This window comes from Callorhinus ursinus, unplaced genomic scaffold, assembly GCF_003265705.2.
Source record: "Callorhinus ursinus isolate GAN/ISIS: 27379988/994484 unplaced genomic scaffold, GSC_fseal_2.0 scaffold20, whole genome shotgun sequence".
In the NCBI taxonomy this organism is placed as follows: Eukaryota; Metazoa; Chordata; class Mammalia; order Carnivora; family Otariidae; genus Callorhinus; species Callorhinus ursinus.
In genome coordinates this window covers 17,222,891-17,243,894 of record NW_027397082.1, presented here as the reverse complement: position 1 = coordinate 17,243,894, position 21,004 = coordinate 17,222,891, and the positions used below count along the sequence as shown (strand labels likewise).

Genomic DNA, 21,004 nt, shown 5'->3' with positions numbered 1-21,004 from the left:
CTATCAGTGAGGTCATATGATACATGTCTTTCTCTGATTGACTTATTTTGCTCAGCATAACACCCTCTAGTTCTATCCACGTCGTTGCAAATGGCAAGATCTCATTCCTTTTGATGGCTGCATAATATTCCATTGTATATATATACCACATCTTTACCTTTGACTTTTGAACTCTGAGGAATGCTTTCTCTTCCTCCAGCTGCTCACAGGCACTGTGTCCAGCCTGGAAGACCATGGCTACCTAGTGGACATTGGGGTTTGTGGGGCCAGAGCCTTTCTGCCACTGCAGAAAGCCCAGGAGTATATCCGACAGAAGAACAAAGGTGAGAGGAAGAAGAGGGGCCGGTGCATAGTAGTGAGGCATTATTTGTAAATACCACTTGGTGAGTAAAATGACAGAACGGTGACCCCAAATGCTCTTTGGCTTTGCTAAAATCAGCGTTAATCCTAGCTGATAGAAAAGGGAATATGTGTGAAGGACCAGCAAGTGACAGGGTCTAAGATCCAATGGACCAGTTTCACTAATTCTCACCTAGAACATTCCACTGAAATTTGGCCCCCTAGGGCCTCCGCAGCACTCTTCCCGCCTTGTTGAGACTTTCATATTTTTAAACACTGTTGATTCCAGATCTGTCAGGGTCACTTTATTCCCCTCTTGTAGTTGGTCCCTGAGAGATAGGAACATGGGTATTACATGGTAACTGGTCAGGTAGACCATGGATCTTTTCAGGTATTGCTTGAGCCCAAGTTAAGAGCCCTTCTCATGAAGGTATTTTTCCTTTTGGGGGCTGGGGTTGGGGCTTGCAGGTGCTAAACTGAAGGTGGGTCAGTACCTGAACTGCATCATTGAAGAGGTGAAAGGCAATGGAGGCGTTGTTGGTCTGTCTATTGGTCATTCTGATGTTTCTACTGCCGTTGCTACTGAAGAGCAAAACTGGACCCTTAATAACTTGCTACCAGGACTGGTGGTCAAAGCCCAGGTACAGAAGGTAAGCTGTTCATTGTCATTCCTATTTTTTTTTTTTTAAAGATTTTATTTATTTATTTATTTGCCAGAAAGAGAGAGGGGGGGAGTACAAGCAGTGGGAGTGGCAGGCAGAGGGAGAAGCAGACTCCCTGCTAAGCAAGGAGTCCGATGCGGGACTCGATCCCAGGACCCTGAGATCATGACCTGAGCTGAAGGCAGACGCTTAACCATCTGAGCCACCCAGGCACCCTGTCATTACTATTTTCTAAAATAGAGATAATTTTTGTTGAAGTGGTACATGTGCACGGTCTAAACTTGTGCTGCCCAATAGGGTAGACATTGGTCACTTGTGGCTTATTACACGCTTGAAATGTAGCCATTGCTATATGTTGAAATGATAATATTTTGGATGTATTGGGTTAAACTGTTATTAAAATAATTTTCATCTGTTTCTTTGTAGTTTTTAAAATGTGACTGCTAGAGAACTTAATTACATAGTTACATATGGATTATGTTTCTTTTGGACAGTGCTGATTAAAAAGGTCAAATAGCTTTTTCTTTTTTAAAAGATTTTATTTATTTTAGAGAGTGGGGAGAGATAGAGGGAGAAGAGAATCTCAAGCAGACTCCATGCTGAGTGCAGAGCCAGATGCAGAGCTCGATCCTAGGGCCCTGAGATGACAACCTGAGCTGAAATCAAGAGTTCGGTGCTTAACCCACTGCGCCAGCCAGGCACCCCGAGAAAGTCAAATAGCATTAAAAGACTTTTATAACAAAGAACTATCTCATCTCTTCTAATTCCATCTTTAACTCTTACATCTTTGGAAATTTACCTCTGTATTTCTAAGCAATAAGCTTTTGCTGGTATCTCTTGGTTTATCGATTTTAGGCATTGAGTGTTAACTTCTTATCATAGTAGATGAATATTTGGCTTTCTTAATTTTCCCTTTTCCTTCCTCCACCCTCCTAACAGAGGTATATTAAATTTTTTGTTAAATCGTTGTTTAAATTACTATGGTTATTACTGTTACTAGTTTAAATTATTATGGTTACATAAATATTATTTACTGCTGAGCTAGGTAATGTACTATGATTGTTTCTCAAATAGCTTTTTCCTTGGAGCTGATAATCAGCTTTTTTTTTTAAAGATTTTATTTATTTATTTGAGAAAGAGCATGAATGGGGGGTAGGGAGAGGGAGAAAGGCAGTTGTTTAACTGACTGAGCCACCCAGGCACCTTCTTTTTCGTCATTTACCAAATTCTCTTCCTGCCTATAACTATTTCTTAATACATCTTTTTTTTTTTTTAAGATTTTATTTATTTATTTGACAGGGGGAGCAGCAGGCAGAGGGAGAGGGAGAAGCAGCCTCTCCCTGTAGAACAGGGAGCCTGACACGGGGCTCGATCCCAGGACCCTGGGATCATGACCCAAGCCGAAAGCAGACACTTAACGAACTGAGCCACCCAGGCGCTCCTCTTAATACATCTTGTAGTTATTTTCTTCATACCACAATTTTCCATAAAGGTGTTTAAACCTTAGTTACTTTTTTTTTTAACCACCTAGAGCCCTTTTTCCTCTTATCCTCCTCCCGTCTAGACCGATTGCTCTGGTAGGACTCCTGTAGAGCTAATATCCTAGGATATTAGCAAAGGGAGAGGGAGAAAGAATCTCCCACAGACTCCCCACTGAGTGCAAAGCCCAATTTGGGGCTCAGTCCGACAACCCCAAGATCATGACCTGAGCTGAAAGCAAGAGTCAGATGCTCAATCGACTGAGCCATCCAGGCGCCCCTTAGAAGAGTTCAAGAATTTGATTTTTAAGAAACTCATTTTTAATTTGTAATAAAAGTTTACAACTTGATTTTTTCAAAAAATTCAACAAATGGCAAGCACCCGTTAATAAAGGTCTTAAACAATTAAAAAGAAAAAAAAAAAGAACAATTTTATTCTTGGGACACCTGGGTGGCTCAGTCAGTTGGGCATCTGCCTTCAGCTCAGATCATGATCCCAGGACGCATCAGGCTCCTTGCTCAGCGGGGAACCTGCTTCTCCTCCACCTGCTGCTCCCCCCTGCTTGTGCATGCTCTCTCTCTCTGACAAATAAATAAAATCTTTAAAAAAAAAATATTGTTGTTATCCCTTTTAAGATTTCATGATGATGTGTTTTGGTGTGGCTCTCTCTCCATTTATTTGTCCTACAATCCAGAAATGCAGATCTTTCAATTCTGAGAAAACTTCTTATATTATTGGGTTTTTTTCTATTTTCAAATTGACATATAATTCACATATAGGAAGATTCACCCCTTTAAAAATGTATAACTCAGTGATTTTTTTAGTGTATTCACAAAGGTGTGCAGCTGTTTGATTCCAGAACATTTTCATCACCCCAGAAAGAAATCCTGTACACATTGGTGGTCACTTTCCATCTCTCCCTCTCTTACTCCCCTGGGTGTACTTTTTGTCTCTAGATTTGTCTATTCTGGATATTTCATATAAATGGAATCATACAATATGTGGCCTTTTGTGTCTGGCTTCTTTCACTTAGCATGTTTTCAAGGCTCATCCATGTTGTAGCATGTAGCATCCATGTTGTAGCATGATGTAGCATGGGATTCATTCCTTTTTATGGCTGAATATTCCATATTGTGGAGATGACACATTTTGTTTCTCCATTCATCAGTTAGTGGACATTTGGGTTGTTTCCACTCTGGGCTATTATGAGTAATGCTGCTATGAAATTGGTGTGTAAATTTCTGTGTGGTTGTAAGTTTTCATTTCTCTTGGGCATATACTTAGGAACGCAATTGCTGGTCATATGGTAACTGACTTTTTAGAGGAACAGCCTAAGTGGCAGCACCGGTTTACATTCCTACCAGCAATTAAGGGTTCTGGTTTCTTCCCATTTTCACAAACAGCTGTTACTACGCTTTTTATTATAGCCATCCTAGTGGATGTGAAGTGGTATCTCCTTGTGATTTTGATTTACATTTCTCTAATGATTAGCAGTATTGAGCATCTTTTCATGTGCTGGTTGTGTTATGACCATTTGTATATCTTCTTTGGAGAAATATCTATTCAAAAGTCCATTGTCCATTTTAAAATTGGGTTGTCCTTTTGTTAAATTGTAAGATTTCTTTATATATTATGGATACTAGCCCCTTATTGGACTTTTTTATTTTTTAAATATTTCCTCTTTTTTCTCTTGAACTCCAGTTGATGTTGGACTTAATGTTTCAGTTTTCTAATTTTCTTATTTTTTCATCTCACCTTTGGGTATGTGCATGTATTTGTCTATATCCTACCTTCTGGGAGAGTCTCTCAATTTTAACTTTATTGAATTTTTGTTTTGACTGCCATTTTATGAGTGAGGTGCTAAAAAACTTTGTGTGCCTGGTTGAGTGGGGCTCGTTGACTGGCTGACTTCACTGTCAGGATCAGGAGCTAGCCGACTTTGAGCAGCTCTAAATGTCATTGTTACAAGTCTTCTCTAGAAAGGATCTGTTAATCTCCTCAGGAGGGTATAACCCTGGCTGCTGAGAGGTAGGTGGGAGAGGGCTGGGATGTCTTCATATCTATATCTATATGATATTTAGAATTTTTCTTAACCTACATTTTCAGGGTTTGCACTCTCCCTGTATTTTGAGTCTCGTACAGGTTTCCTAGAGAATAACTCTCATTTTCTGTGGAGGCAGGAGAGGCGTAGACCCTATAGTTTGAGGAGAGGACCTGGGCGTTTAATTTTGTTTTCCTGAATTCAGTCATCTGCCTCATTGCTCTCTTTTGAGGTGCTTCTCACCTCTAATTCATTAGCTTTTGGGGGCTCTGTAGGGCGAATCAGCATGGTCAGTATCTCCCTTTTGCCAGGATTAGGGTTTTGCCTTCTTAGTCTGGGCAGACCAAGTTAGCAATAATTTGTCCAGGTTGTCAGGCTGGCAGTTCCCCAGGGATCCTTGTGCAAATGAATTGGGAAACCTCAAGGGTGGCAGGATTGATGCCTCTCAGGCCAGAAGGGAGGTGAGCTTACTGAATAAAGGAACAGCCAGTACTGGGAGTTGTCCTGCCACTTAATTTTATAGGAAGAAAGATTGATAAGGGTTAGTTGGGGGAGGAGAGATACACAGTTGTGGGAAATGTGGCAGTGAGGGTTTCATATGAATCGTGTCTCACATTCTTGGTTCCTTCTTGTTCCATTTATTTCTAGGTGACTCCAGTTGGCCTTACACTAAACTTCCTCTCATTCTTCACCGGCCTGGTCGACTTTATGCACCTGGATCCCAAGAAAGCTGGAACATATTTCTCAAATCAAACAGTAAGAAATTTTTCTTGATTCCAGGTGTGTCCTAAATAGCTGTCCAGTATTGCATCTAGCTATGAGCAGGTCCTAGTGCTGCATGTGTATAGGTGCTAGAGGCAGTGAGGGGAATGACATGTGTTTTGGAAGGATCACAGGAAGCCACAGTGGTTACTTCTGTGGACTGAGATTAGAGAAGGAGTCTGTGAAAAAGAAGATAACTTGTAGTTTGTAATTATATAGTTTGGTTTTGGGGGGGTGGGCAGTGAATCTTTTGTTGTTATCATTTAAGGTGTTTAAGAAGAATAATGTAAAGGAACAAAATATTTGTTTAATTAGAAAACTATGGTTTAAAAGTGCTATGGGTAGAGTAGGTCCAACTTTGAAAAAAACTTATTTTAAAATAAAGATTTTACTTATGTATTTTTTTTAATTCTTTTTTTTTTAAGATTATTTATTTATTTGACAGAGAGAGACACAGCGAGAGAGGAAACACAAGCAGGGGGAGTGGGAGAGGGAGAAGCAGGCTTCCCGCCGAGCAGGGAGCCCAATGTGGGGCTCGATCCCAGGACTCTGGGATCATGACCTGAGCTGAAGGCAGACGCTTAACCACTAAGCCACCCAGGCGCCTCTATGTATTTTAGAGACAGAGAGAAGGAATGTGTGCCTGTGTGAGCATGAGCTGGGGGAGGGGCAGAGGGAGAGGGAGAGAGAGAATCTCAAGCAGGCTCTGTGCGGAGTGTGGAGCCCAATGCAGGACTCTGTCTCACAACCCTAAAATCATGACCTGAGCCGAAATGAAGAGTTGGACACTCAACCAACTGAGACACCTAGGTGCTCTGAAAAAATATTTATTTTTAAAAAAAATTTTTAAAGATTTTGTTTATTCATAAGGGAGAGAGAGAGCATGTGTGTGTGCACTAGTGGGGGAGGGCAGAGGGAGAGGGAGAAGCAGACTCCCTGCTGAGCAGGAGCCGGATGCAGGGCTCAGTCCCAGGACCCTGAGATCATGACCTGAGCCGAAGGCACATGCTTAGCTGATTGAGCCACTAAGGCGGCCCTGAAAAAATATTTTAATGGTTCACCTGGTTAAAATATTGGAAGATTATACACAGTCAAGTGTTAATAATGATTGACTCTGGCTGAGTTTTCTACACTTATCTAAATACCCAGGTTTTCCACAGTGATTGTGAATATTTGGGAAGAAAGTCCCAATATATGTTATTCAGAGTTTTAAAAGGAATCCTAAAATGATTTTTTTCTTTTCTTTTTTTGTTTTTAACAGTAATATATTCTATTGGAGTCTATAGAGACATGTTTTTTAGCTAAACAAGCTTTCCCAGCACTTAGTGATAATATTAACTGGTGAACTTTTTTCTAGTAATTTTTTCTCGTTACAATCATATTTGTGTACAAAGTGCAGATGTTTTACCTGCTGTAACCTTGTGATCAGGGCAGGTTCTTTCTGGTGTGTTTCAGACGGTCCTCTGATATAGTGACTCCGGTATGTGGCTTCTGTTGCATATGCGTTATTGCCTCATGGTGTTGAGGGGACCCTGGTATGTTTTCCTGGCCTTGAGTAAGCATTCTTTAGTCGGACACAGTTCCTCTGGGGCATTTTGTTTGAATTTTCCACATGCTGCTTGATTGCACAAGCTGATATTACTACTTACATCCATAACCTGGGCAGCACATGTGGAGCCTTGACCTCCGAAAGTCAGCTCTGAGGGCCTTATCTTCTGTGTGCCTCCTCTTGCTCATGATTCTCTTTCCCTTGTCTAGGTAAGGGCTTGTGTTCTCTGTGTCCATCCTCGGACCAGGGCCGTGCGGCTGAGCCTGCGTCCCGTCTTCCTGCAGCCAGGGCGCTCACTCACTCGGCTCTCTTGCCAGCACCTGGGAGCTGTGCTGGATGAGGTTCCTGTCCAGAGCTTTTTCAGCAAGGCCGGGGCCACCTTCAGGCTGAAGGATGGGGCGCTGGCCTATGCCCGGGTGAGGAGGCGTTCTTTGTTTCATCAGGATCTTATCACTAGAAGGACTTTGGGGACACATGGGTCCTTTTCTGTTTTTTACATCTCTTGTATTAGTTTCCTATTTTTGAATATCCCAAAGTGTGGCAGACTCTGCAGAGGGGTTAGACCAATGTCTGTTTGTTCTATTAGAATTCTTTAGGATTAATTTGACTTACTTTGATCCCTGGTCGATGGTAGGTACAAGAATGAATTAAGATCTACACCAGAGCTTGGCAAAGGGTTTTAAAGGGCCACATAGTAAATATTTCAGGTTTGCGGGCCCTACGATCTCTGACCTAACTACTCAGCTCTGTTATTGTAGCCAGAAAGCAGCCATAGACTGTACGTAAATGAAGGGGTATGGTTGTGTTCCAGTAAAACTTTTATTTGCAAAAATAGGCACTGATTCATGAGCTGTAGTTTACAGACCCATGATCTAGACTGTTCTCTGACTTATATTCTTTTTTTTTTTTTTTTCTGACTTATATTCTATGACTGTAAAGAGCAATGTTTTAGTTAGAGGAATTTTTTAACAGGCGATTAGTAGTGTTTTTATGGTAGGTGATAAATGTGTCAGTGTGCTTTCATGTCTGATTGCCTCAGATTTACTGTGTCTGGCTTGCCCTTAATCACTTGGTACTTTGTAGCTCAGCCATCTCTCTGATTCTAAGAATGTCTTCAATGCTGAGGCCTTCAAGCCGGGGAACACTCACAAGTGTAGAATCATCGATTACAGCCAAATGGATGAGCTGGCCTTGCTCTCTCTGAGGACGTAAGTCTGTTATTGACACATGTGGTACTATAGAAGTGTGCCCCTCTAGGGATGCATGGTCACAGTTTCTCCTGGCCTGATTTGGTGAGGGTTTTCTTTCTTGCCAGCATGATTTTGGGAGCCCTGAATTTTAGGTAGCCTCTGCCCTGACTTATTTAATCTTGGATTTTCCTTTTGTTCTAGGTCCATTATTGAAGCTCAGTACCTTAGATATCATGACATCAAACCTGGGGCATTGGTAAAGGTAAGACTCAAGCATATAATTAGATACTCTTTCACCTTCAGACATTCTTTAGTTTGCTGGTTAACCGGCTGCTCATTAGTTCTCACTGAACACATTTAAAGTCACGTTCCTTATCTCTGCCTCTTAACTGGAGTTTCTTTTTCTTCTCTTCAGTAATGTAATTAATTTCAAGATAAGGTCTTAATAGCATCACCCACACAGAGTCAGTAGTTCATAAATCCTAGGATTTGAGGGTGTTTATTATATTTGGGCAAAAGTTAGTTCTATGATAATTGAACTCCTGGGATGTTAGTAAGAGGTCACTTGCAGTTGCGTCTCGTGTCCAACCATTTAGCTCCAGTTGAGCAGATCTCCTTTATATGTAGAGTTTGTTCCTTAGGAGACAGAGTCTCCTCCTTCAGAGAACGTGCTTGTGAGGTAGACAGAAAGAACGTGCTTCCACAAAAAGATGTGAAGGTTCCCGTAAACAAAACCAGACTGCATTCAAATCAGTGTGGGATGTGTACTTTACCCCATGACATCTGGAATAACAGGCAGTTAGCCTGGGAAACTGGGCTTCAAAAGAGAGATGTGACTTGCTTTATTGTAAGAGGTGGAGGAAAAAAGCCATTCTTGAGTTATGATGGCATCTTTTCTTGGGATTCCCTAGGGCACAGTGCTGACCATAAAGCCATACGGGATGCTGGTGAAGGTGGGCGAGCGAATCAGGGGCCTGATACCTCCCATGCACCTGGCCGACATCCAGATGAAGAATCCAGAGAAGAAGTACCACATTGGGGATGAGGTCAAGTGCCGGGTGAGCCTCTGGAAGGGTCTTGTTGGGGTTTAAGCCAGATGGGAAGAGAGCAGTGCTTCTCAGCTGAAGTTTCTGCCTTTTTCCATAGAATGACCATATAACATTTATGGTATGTGTCTGGCATTGAGAAGAGAAAACTGGGTCTCTGCCCTTGAGAGTTTTGTGATATAATTGAGAGTTAAAATATTCATACATGAAGAGAGCGAGCCACTGTGTGACCTTTTGTCCTTTCCATAGTTTGGTGCAGGCTCTATGCTATGGTCATATCTCAAAGGGGAGGTGAGGGTGGGCTGGGCCAGCAAGAATCATTGGTAGTATCAGTAGCGACCACCGTGTAACATGTATTTTGTGCCAGTTGCTATCCTAGGCCCATGACATGCATTATGTCATTTAATCCTTAAAACGACCCCATAAAGTAAGTACTGTTACTCTCATTTTGCAGGTGGAGAAATTAAAACTTAGGAAAGTGAAGTCACACTGCTAGCCCAAAGTCACACAGCTAATAAATGCAGAACCAGTTTTCACATTCAGGTCTATATGACAATAATGTCTTCTAGATTTCTGGCAGAGGTGATCCTTGAACTGGAAAGAATTTAAAGAGGAGCAAGGGGTGTGTTAGGCACAGAAATATCCAGACTAAGCTGCCAAAACTTGAGTGGTTTATAACAAAGTTTTGAATCCCAAGAGAAGCTTCACAGAGTTGTGAAGATTAAATGTGATACACAGTGCTTAACAGAAGGCCTGGTGTGTGCAGGCACAATGTTAGATTTTCTTCTTTTCATTTTATTTTATTATTGAGTCAAGAAAGATACTGATCTCACTCACTGGTGCAAAATTTTATAGTACTGGAGTAAGGAAGTTAAAAATAAAGGAATTTCTCTGCCCTCCAAGGAGATGACCTGAGGGATGAGAGATGGTTGGATCTCTCAGTCTTAGTTAAAATGTATTTTTTTTAATTTTTTTTTTTTTTATTCATTCGAGACAGAGAGCATGAGCAGGGGGAGAAGCAGAGGGAGGGGGAGAAGCAGACTTCCTGCCGAGCAGGGAGCCCTATGTGGGCCTCCATCCCAGGACCCTGGGATCATGACCTGAGCCGAAGGCAGACGCTTAACCATCTGAGCCACCCACGCGCCCTCAGTCTTAGTTAATAGCTAATACGCAGTAGTACCGAGGTGGCAAATTGGCTCAGTTGTTCATTCTATTACATGAGATGCACATGATCTGGGAGGGGCTGAGGCGGTGGTGAAGTAACTGACACAGGACTCTGTGGAGGTGCAGGAACACGGTGAGTGTTGATGCAGGCCCAGGAGGGAATGTACAGGAAGAAGTACTTTTGAAATAGGTGAATACTCCCCAGATTGTCATCCAGCAGGGAATAGGGAGGATCTACAGCTGAGATTATTCTCAGAGGGAAAGAGATACGTTCTTAGGTATGGACCCTGGCCTTTGGGTTCAGAGGTCGCAGAAACCAGTCCAGTGGCTTTCTTGATAATGGGTAACTTGATGACAACCGTTATCCTTCCCCTAGGTTTTGCTTTGTGATCCTGAAGCCAAAAAGCTGATGATGACCCTGAAGAAAACCCTAATTGAGTCTAAACTGCCTGCCATTACCTGCTATGCCGATGCCAAGCCTGGTCTGCAGACACATGGCTTCATCCTCAGGGTCAAGGACTATGGCTGCATTGTGAAGTTCTACAATGATGTGCAGGGACTGGTGCCTAAGCATGAGCTCAGTGCCGAGTATGTCCCTGACCCAGAGAGGGTCTTTTATGCTGGCCAGGTAACCCTTTCCTGGGACAAACCCATGTCCTTGGTGACCCCATGAACATGGATTTGACGGAGTAGTGGGAGGACTACTTTTTAAGGGATAAGGAAGACACATATAAAGCAGTGGGTTTGAGCCAGTGAGGTGGAGGAGATGTGGAACAGAACCAAGAGAAACCCTCAGGGGGGTTCAGCAGAAGCTGGCAAACTAAGGGACCTCAGCCCCACAACCTGGAAGAAATGAATTAGTCTTCACCTACAACAGACATGCTCGTGTTCTCACATCAGAAGTTGTTCTCAGGTCACTGTCACCAAAAGGTGGCAGTGCCGTAAAACTAGTGAGTCTGGGTCTGTCTAGGAAAAATTAAGTTTTGAAAGCTTGGGGTTGTACCAAAAACTTACTCATGTTTTCCTTTCACGCAAAAGGCTGACGTAGGGGGATTCTGTGTATCTTTCAGTACATTGCTTTCCACTGCCTTCTGATCTGATCCCAGGTCTAGGTGCATCACCCTTTGCAGTGCTCGTGGAGGGTAGCTCTCTCCGGGGCCTGACTGGCCTGCAGGGAAGAGTTAGCCAGGCCAGTGTGGTTTCTCACTAGGTGGTGAAGGTTGTGGTGCTGAACTGTGAGCCATCCAAAGAGAGGATGCTTTTGTCCTTCAAGCTGTTGGGTGATCCAAAGAAGGAGCCTCCGGGACACAGTCAGAAGAAAAGAAGGACTGTTAGTCTTGGACAGGTACCTGGACTTCTCCAGACAAGCTATTTTAATTGACAGTGGCAGAAAGTGGGGTACCACTGACACGTGGGGCACTGGGACCCATGGAGGGAAAGATCAAGGTAGCTAGATAAGGTTCTGGGGCTAGAGAGAATTGAGGATCTTGAGAGATGATTCTTTCTGTGTGTCAGAGCAAATGGAAGCTGTCCAGGAAAGGAAAGCACCATTCTCGTATGGCTGTTCAGCAGTGTATGCTGTCCTCTTTCCTCTCTGGTCTCTAGGACCAGCCTGCAAGACTGTCTTTCCTCTGGGACACAGTGGAGGGACTTGGCAGAGGAGTGATGTGAGCACGCAAATGGGTCCTGATGTGTGTGTGTGCGAGTGCCTGCCGGGTCTTTGGGGGCAGTTGTGTGGGGTTTAGAAGAAAGCTCCTTCTCTGATCTTGACCCCTCAGTGATGCTGGGACTCGATACCTCTGATCTTAGCCTGAGCCAGATGGGGTTGCTGTCTGCTCAAGACAAGTACAATTTTTTGTCTTTCTCTTCCTGAGTAGTTGGTGGATGTGAAGGTTTTAGAGAAGACCAAAGATGGGCTGGAGGTGGCTGTCCTGCCCCACAACATCCCTGCTTTCCTCCCCACACCTCATCTGTCGGACCACGTTGCCAATGGCCCTCTGTTGTATCACTGGCTCCAGGCTGGCGACACCCTTCACAGAGTACTTTGTCTGAGCCAGAGTGAGGGACATGTCGTATCCTTTACTGGTATCTGTTGAGCCGTGGGACCTGGGGGAAGACTCTGGGTCAGGCTCTGCTCTTAACTGGAAACTCCATGGAAAAAAGTCAGTTATTTGACTTCAGAAATAACCCCATGAAACCAAACTGGTGACCAGACTGTACTTTCCCTGTCTTCCCCTAGTGGAAAGAGGATTGAAGTCCTACCAGCAGATGCTGGTCAGGGCAGAGTGGAAGTCCAGGGTGTTGGAGAGGGGCAGAGTGGCCTGCCAGGTCCAGTGGGATATTTCCAATAGCATATCTTGCCTTCTCCGACAGTGCTTAGTCCTTGAGCTGGAACAATTAACAGGCAGCTGCTGTCGTCCTTCCCAACCGCCCCCCTACCCCCTTGGGGCTCCAAGTTTCCCTTTGGTCTTGCTGTGCACACTTTGAAGGAGAACACTGCCTCTTTCTCACAGAATGTAAAATAAAATCTCTGTAGAGTGAAGATAGAGGAGGTGGGTTAGAGTTGGTTAGTGTGAAGATTGTGGACCGACCCGTGGTCGGTCCAGCCGCCAAACCACAGGGATGAACCAGTCTCTTTTTGGTCCTCTTCAGTAATCTGGGGATGAATTAATAAGGAAAGGAAAGACACTGGTTCTTAAACTTGAGAGTGTGTCAGAATCACCTTGAGGCCTTGTTTACACAGCTTGCTGGGCCCCACCCCAAAGTTTGTAATTCTTTAGGTCTAGGACAGTGCTTAGGAGTTTGCATTTCTAACAAATTCCAGGTGATGCTAATGCTGCTAGTCTACATGCTGAGAGAATCATTGTAGCAGCTGAGCATGTAGAGTGGAAGAAGGAGATGGAGAGATGGATATTTCATCTGCCCTTTCTGGAACGTTCCTTAATGAAGTGCCATTAGCTCCTTTGTAGGAAGCCAGCTTTGGTGTCCACTGTGGAGGGTAGCCAGGATCCTAAGAGCTTCGCAGAAATCCATCCTGGGATGCTGCTCATCGGTTTTGTGAAGAGCATCAAGGACTACGGTGTGTTCGTCCAGTTCCCGTCAGGTCTTAGTGGACTGGCCCCCAAAGCTGTAAGTTCAGCTCCATGCACAAGAGCCTTGGAGGAGAGAGATTAGGGTCATGGAACCTGAGGGTGGGAAGGAGCATGACTCTGAGCATGTATAGACATGGAAGTTAATTTTTCTGAGCTGCTGAGTATAGGTTTTGCAACCTCCTGGGGTTTTTGAGGCGTCATGATACCAGAATACCCTTGGAAGGATCCCCTCCACCACAGTGTCACTGAAGTCATAAACTTTTCAGACTGCAAAAAATCTAAATGACCCCATCGTTGAACCCCTCATGTCTGCTGACTAAACTGAGACCCAGAGTTGGGAGGAGTCTTAGCAAAGTCATTATAGGACGGTGGGAGAGCAAGTGGCCTGTAGTTTATTCATAAATACTTCTTCCCTTCTGTAGGTTTGTCCCCTGATGTTTTCCTGGGCGGCTCTCATTTGCATCCCCTGCCAGAACAATTTTAAAAATGGGAGAAGAGGGGAAGCCTGCAGAAACATGCATAGTGCAGGGCAGAGGGTTACCATTGGGTGTTAGAGACCTGGACAGCTTGGTGTCCCTCTGGCTTGCCAGTGATGTGCTACCTAGGCTGGGTGCCCTCTAGAAGGCTGGGTTGGATAGCCAGGGTCTCGAATTTTTTTCTGGAAGGGGAGTGGAGCTGTGCTCAAGAGAGGGCTGGGGGATTTTCCTGGCTTCCATCTCTTCCCACTCCTTCCTCCACACATCCTTTTCTGGGGGCATAGAGTGAGTTGTCTTGATAGAAACTTCCTGTCTTTACTTTCTGCCCACTCTTTAGATCATGAGTGACAAGTTTGTGACTTCCACAAGTGACCATTTTGTCGAGGGGCAGACGGTGGTTGCAAAGGTGACCACTGTGGACGAGGAGAAGCAGCGCATGCTGCTGTCGCTGCGGCTGTCGGACTGTGGTCTGGGGGACCTGGCTACCACCAGCCTCCTCCTCCTGAGCCAGTGCCTGGAAGAGCGGCAGGGCGTGCGCAGCCTCATGAGCAACCGAGGTGGGGGCATGGGGGTGGAGACTGAGGGTCGGGGATGGGGAGTGTCTGTCGTAAGTTATGCCTGTCTGTTCCGATGAGTAATGGGCTCCAACAATTTTGAAAAACTTAAAAAAATTTTATTTATTTATTTGAGAGAGAGAGAAAGAGAGAGAGGCAGAGAGAGCACACAAGTGGGAGGGGCAGAAAGAGAGCGAATCTCAAGCAGGCTCCGTGCTCAGCTTGATCCCACAACCCTGAGATCACGATCTGAACCGAAATCGAGAGTCAGATGCTTAACCAACTGAGCCACCCAGGTGCCCCCCCCCCGCTTTTTAATGGGCATATAACTGTATAAACTGCATAAGTCATTTAAGGTACAATTCAGTAAATGTTTATAAAATGAACACCCTTGTTTAACTAGTCCCCAGATTCAGATAAAGATCATTACCAGCATCCCAGAGGTCCCCTTTGTGTTCCCTCCCAGACCAAAATCAAAATTTCCCTTAGTTCTGTATCCTCAGGTTTGCATTTGTTGTGAATCCACTCACCTCTTCACTGTTCTCTTATTCAACAAATATCTGGTGGATGATAGAATGGAGCAAGTGCCTGCTAGAAGACTGTGAGGGGTTATTGTGTTGATTTCTGAAGTTCTGAACCATCAGGATTGTTGGAACCCTGATGGGATTTGGGAATAAGAAGCTTGAGAGGGTAGATTCCAAACCTAAGCAATGAAAATTCAAAAAGCAAAGGACAGTGTGTGTTTGTGGTATTTGTTGGCTTCTTTCATGAGTTCTGCCCAGGGAGGATTAATTAGCAAGAGGTGCAGGTCTCTCACTGCAATAGGAGTGCTCATGGTGTTGCATATTTCTACCAAAAGTGATCTTACCTTCACAGTGCTCCGGCGCTCTGCTGTCCTCCGTGGGGCAGCACATTGCCAAAGGAAAAGAACGCTGAGTATTGTTTCTGCTTGTTAATCCCCATTTCCTTTGGGTCTCTGGCAGACTCTGTGTTGATCCAGACGTTGGCTGAGATGACCCCCGGGATGGTCCTTGACCTAGAGGTGCAGGAGGTGTTGGAGGATGGCTCTGTGGTGTTCAGTGAGGGCCCCGTGCCTGGCCTGGTCCTGAGGGCCAGCAGATATCATCGGGCAGGTGAGCACTTCTGTCTCGCCCCTCATGGTTCGTGGGGGAAATTCTTTGCCCATTTTTCCCTCTCGGATACAGAATTCCCAAATACATAGTGTAGAGGAGCTGATTCAGTAGAAAATTTTGGCATCCCTGTCTTGTATCGATGTAAATCAAGACAGCTGACAGCATGCTAAAGAAGGTTTAAGTGTGAATCCTTCTGTTGTTATAATTGGGTAAATCTAGATTTTTATATATCAGCTTGCATAAATTAAGGCACACCTGAACTTGAATTATGGGAGCTAGATTTTTGGTTTTCCTCACCCATATTGTCCCAGGACGGATGTCCTCTTTTCTTTTCTGTGCCCAAAGGCTTGCAGGGCTCTTGGGGAGACGTTTCCTTCCCTGCTCCAAGAGGGCAACCATGCTGTGTTTGGTTCTGCACTGCAGGGCAAGAGGTGGAACCTGGGCAGAAAAAGAAGGTTGTCATCTTAAATGTTGATATGTTGAAGTTGGAGGTCCATGTTTCCCTTTGCCACGACTTGGTGAATAGAAAAGCTAAAAAGGTAAGTTGGCGATGACTTCCATTCCCATGGTTTCAAAGGCATTACCCACCTCTCCAACCCCACACACTTTGCTTGGGGGTTTTAATGTAAGTGCCTGTGGATGAGGTGATCGTCTGCCTGGATTGGTGTGGGTCGTTCCTATACCTTTTGTCTTGGTGTGGTTATTAATAGCACTGATTTGCACTCTGGTGCCACTAATAAATTATGTGGTCCCCCTGTCTTCAGGGCCAGGTAGATAATGTAAATGAATGAAGTGGGCATGGCCAGCCCACAAAGGGGCAGAGACGATTCAGTTCCATCTGCTTATTGCCAGGTGGGAACATCAGTGTCCGATGTTGCTGAATCTGATTCCCGCCCCTCCCCTTCATTTTTCCCTTCCTACTATCTTTTTTTTTTTTTTTAACATATAATGTATTATTTGTTTCAGAGGGACAGGTCTGTGATTCATCAGTCTTACACAATTCACAGCGCTCACCATAGCACATACCCTCCCTAATGTCTATCATCCAGCCACCCCATCCCTCCCACTCCCCCACCACTCCAGCAACCCTCAGTTTATTTCCTGAGATTAAGAATTCCTCCTATCAGTGAGATCATATGATATTTGTCTTTTTCTGATTGACTTATTTCGTTTAGCATAATACCCTCTAGTTCCATCCACATTGTTGCAAATGGCAAGATTTCGGGTTTTTTGATGGCTGCATAATATTCCATTGTGTGTGTGTGTGTGTGTGTGTGTGTGTGTGTGTGTGTGTGTGTGTATGTATATATATACACACATATACACCATATCTTCTTTATCTGTTCATCTGTGGACATCTTGGTTCTTTCCATAGTTTGGCTATTATGGACACTGCTGCTATAAACATTGGGGTGCACATCTTCGGATCACTACATTTGTATCTTTGGAGTAAATACCCAGTAGTGCAATTGCTGGGTCATAGGGTAGCTCTGCTGAATCTGATTTTTAAGAGAAGGAAGAATTTGTTTTTTTATTTGAAATAAATGTGGGAAACGTTGGAAACTGTTTTTAAGACATATAACCCAAACAAAACATGTCTGTGCGTAGTTCTGCCCTCTAGGCTGCTCATCCACATTCACTCCTGTACACTTTTGTGTGAGAGAAGAATGGGTTCAAGGGGAATCTTAACATTTGTAGTGTTTTTCTCTGGATTATGTGTATATTTGGCCCTCCTTTCAAGTACTTATTAAGGGGGCACCTGGGTGGCTCATTCAGTTAAGCATCCAATTCTTGATCCCAGCTCAGGTCTCTATCTCAGGGTTGTGAGTTCAAGCCCCACATTAGGCTCCACTTAAAAATAAATAAACAAACAAATTAATAAATAAAGTACTTATTAAGCATCTAACTGTGTAGGGTATGGTGGAGAGAATTACATAGGTATAATTCCTCATGTCTGATTGCCTGTAATTTTAAGACTTGGGGAAACAAAGATAAATAGAAATAGTGTTAACCCCTCACTGAGTTTTCTAGCAGGTCCATATTCCATATATCCAAGTGAAGCTGGTGCATATATAAGGGTATGAGCATAGGTTGGACTTTGAGGAATGGTGGGCTAAATGCCTTGCATACAATGAGCTCTCAGTAATGACTCTGATGAGTGGTTGAACGGGTGAATAAATCAGGTGGGGCGCTGCAGAACTACAAGAGTCAGGGCTACCTGGCTATGCTCAGAATCACCTCAGTAACTTTAAAATTCTGATTTCACTAGTTCTAGGATAGGATCCTAGGAATCTGAATTCAAAACAAAAGCTAAGTCCCAGGGCTTCTGATGTGGTGCCTTGAGTTTAGTCAGGTCACCTCAGTAACAGGAGGGGAAGCGGGGAAGTTAGGTGGAGGGAATGAAGGCTAGTTTGTTACAGCTCATACTAGCCCTGGGTCCTCTGGACTCAGGGGGCTTCTCCAGCCCTGCTCTGCCCAATAAGTGATGATTGAGCACTTGTGCCCTGTAAGAAGTGGGGTTGGTGGGTTTTCTGTTTTCCAGCTGAAGAAAGGCAGCGAGTACCAGGCGATTGTGCAACACTTGGAGGAGTCCTTTGCTGTTGCCTCCTTGGTAGAGACTGGCCACCTGGCAGCTTTCTCCCTGACCTCTCACCTCAATGACACCTTCCGCTTTGACTCAGAGAAGTTGCAGGTGGGACAGGGTGTCTCCCTAACCCTCAAGACCACAGAACCAGGAGTGACTGGTTTTCTTTTGGCTGTTGAGGGGCCAGCTGCTAAGAGGACTGTGAGACAGACCCGGAAGGACTCTGAGACAGTCGATGAGGACGAGGAAGCAGATCCAGCTCTGGTTGTGGGGGCTGTAAAGAAGCACACCCTCTCCATTGGGGACATGGTCACGGGCACTGTCAAGTCCATTAAACCCACCCATGTGGTTGTAACCCTGGACGATGGCATCATTGGCTGTATTCACGCCTCCCACATTCTAGATGAAGTTCCAGTGGGCACATCTCCTACTGCCAAGCTGAAAGTTGGGAAGACAATCACTGCCCGAGTGATTGGTGGTCGAGACATGAAGACGTTCAGGTATGGAGGCTTTGGGAGATGGGCTGGTTTTGAGGGGAGGTGGTTGTAATTATGGGAGAAGGAATGGGCACTAAAGCAGGCTTGAAAAAGTTGTGCACGAATCAGATTTTCTTCTAGTTAGCAGAAATGTTTACCAAAAGAATCCTTTGGTCTTTTTCCCCTTAAAAAAAAAAATGGCCTATGGTGTAGTGGTTAAGGGCATTAGTTTAAAGTGAGAGAGACCTGGGTTTGCATTCCAGATTTGCCACTTAAAATTGGGTGATCATGACTTTAGTTACTTAACTCTGAGTTTTATTTTCCTAATTTGTAAAATGGGAGTACGGGTGGTTAGTACCTTTTTTGCAGACTTGAGAGAACATCTGGTACCCAATGTGCCTAGCAGGTTGCCTGACATAGTTATTGCTCAGTATACATCAGAGGTTATTATAATCCATTCTCCACTACATACCATACTCATCCTCCTTTTCTTTAAATCTACTTGCACTATTATTATTGTAGCAGAAATCCTTGCTGTAATAAGAAAAGCAAAATAATTCATAGTTTATAATTTGCATATTAATTTCAGTAATGCTCTCTCTAGACCTCAGTTTCCTTACTTTCAGAGTGAAAGAATTGGAGAATGTAGTCCGTAAGGAAAATACTACTCATGGTGTAATAAGACAATACTGAAAGGTCAGATGAGCCAGCTCCCCAACATTTACTGCAGAGAGTGAGAGGAAGCCCTCAGGCCTGACACATCACCAGTGGGCAGGAAGGCAGCAGAGCTGATGGCTTTCAAGCTTGGTTTCCTGGGACTAGAGAGAAAGTCTGATCTCTAGATTATGGTGGTACAGAGAATAAGAGAAATGATTTGACCTTATTTCTTTCTCCAGATTTCTCCCAATAAGTCATCCCAGATTTATTCGAACCATTCCGGAGCTGAGTGTCCGGCCAAGGTGAGGGGAACCCCAGCAGCATGGTCTCATGGAAAGAGTGTGGGGCTTTGGAGTCAGGAACCTGAGTTCCAGCCTAGATTCTGCCAGTGTTGTGACTTATTTTGCCTCTGTCTGTCCAGCTTGTCTTATTTCTCTAGTAATGATATTTGGCTCTGATAGCGTTAGTTAGAGGGATTATAAGAAACCTAATGTAAAAGCTGTATTTAGGGTTTAAAAGGCTGGTTGCAGTTCTCTTTGTCAGCATGTAAAAAAAAAAGGCACATTTTTGCTCTCAATCCAATTTTCTAGAACTCAGTAATTACCAAAATAAAAAACATGTAGCCAAGAATACCCATTCTTTGAGTGTAGAGACTACTGCTTGTTGACTGGAATTTAGCTCATGTTCTAGTGGATTTTATAGAGGGGTGTTCTGTGAGGGATTCTGTGTGGAGGAAAACTAGTTTCATTTAGGGTTGGATCCAGTTTGTCTGGGATCATTTTTTTTTTCAGAGGATCTGAAGCATTTTGATCCATGGGCCTATTTATGCAGCCTCTTGAAGTTAATAGGTCATCAGTGAATGAAGCTAGATACACATGACCGAGAGAATGGCTCTTCAGAGTCAGCCATGGGGTCCATCCAGGGTGTAAGTCTTAAGAGCTGAGGGATCGTCTCTCGCTCTGTCGCTCTCTGTCAAATAAAAAAAAAAAGCTGAGGGATATAATGGAAGGGCCTCTGAAGTAACTTTTAGGGGATAAGGTTTTTTTGTTTGCTTTTTTTGAATTATAGTTGATATACAATGTTACATCAACTTTAGGTGTACGACACAGTGATTGGACAAATCTATACTCTATGCTGTGCTAACCACGGTGTGGCGACCATCTGTCATAAATGCTCATATCGTAGCGTGCCATTTACTATATCCCCTGTGCTGTACCTCTCATCCCTGGGACTTACTAATTCCGTAACTGGAAGGTTATATCTCCCATTCCCCTTCACCCATTTTGCCCATCTTGCCGCCCACTTCCTCTCTGGCAACCATCAATTCTCTGCATTTATGGGTCTATTTCTGCTTTTTTTGTTTATTCATTTGTTTTGTTTTACAGATTTCCACATATAAGTGAAATCATGTGGTATTTGTCTTTCTCTTATTTAGTGTAGTACTCTCTAGGTCCTTCCAGGGCGCCTGGGTGGCTCAGTCATTGGGCGTCTGCCTTTGGCTCAGGTCACGATCCCAGGGTCCTGAGATCGAGCCCCGCATCGGGCTCCCTGCTCAGCGGGAAGCCTGCTTCTCCCTCCCCCACTCCCCCTGCTTGTGTTCCTGCTCTTGCCATCTCTCTCTGTCAAATAAATAAATAACATCTTCTAAAAAAAAATACTCTCTAGGTCCTTCCATATTCTCACAAATGGCAAGATCTCATTCCTTTTTATGGCTGAGTAGTATTCCATCAGGGAGTAAGGTTTGGTCATTGTCCTGAAGGTATCAGAATAGAAGAGGAATATTTCTGGGAGGGCTTGAGT

The 21,004-nt window shown here is 44.1% G+C and overlaps 1 protein-coding gene across 2 annotated transcripts in view; it reads left to right on the top strand.

The window, feature by feature from the left end:
- PDCD11 (programmed cell death 11) overlaps window positions 1–21,004 on the top strand; it is a 51,765-nt gene that overhangs the window by 8,595 nt on the left and 22,166 nt on the right. For both annotated transcript variants that reach the window (XM_025880662.2, XM_025880661.2), the window contains exons 6-21: window positions 200–323; window positions 808–989; window positions 5,170–5,277; window positions 7,042–7,248; window positions 7,916–8,040; window positions 8,224–8,284; window positions 8,934–9,080; window positions 10,609–10,860; window positions 11,443–11,577; window positions 12,110–12,304; window positions 13,191–13,361; window positions 14,138–14,357; window positions 15,338–15,487; window positions 15,911–16,026; window positions 18,030–18,571; window positions 19,444–19,506. In XM_025880662.2, the coding sequence (XP_025736447.1) occupies window positions 200–323; window positions 808–989; window positions 5,170–5,277; window positions 7,042–7,248; window positions 7,916–8,040; window positions 8,224–8,284; window positions 8,934–9,080; window positions 10,609–10,860; window positions 11,443–11,577; window positions 12,110–12,304; window positions 13,191–13,361; window positions 14,138–14,357; window positions 15,338–15,487; window positions 15,911–16,026; window positions 18,030–18,571; window positions 19,444–19,506 (2,798 nt within the window). The remainder of the gene's footprint in view (window positions 1–199; window positions 324–807; window positions 990–5,169; window positions 5,278–7,041; window positions 7,249–7,915; window positions 8,041–8,223; window positions 8,285–8,933; window positions 9,081–10,608; window positions 10,861–11,442; window positions 11,578–12,109; window positions 12,305–13,190; window positions 13,362–14,137; window positions 14,358–15,337; window positions 15,488–15,910; window positions 16,027–18,029; window positions 18,572–19,443; window positions 19,507–21,004) is intronic.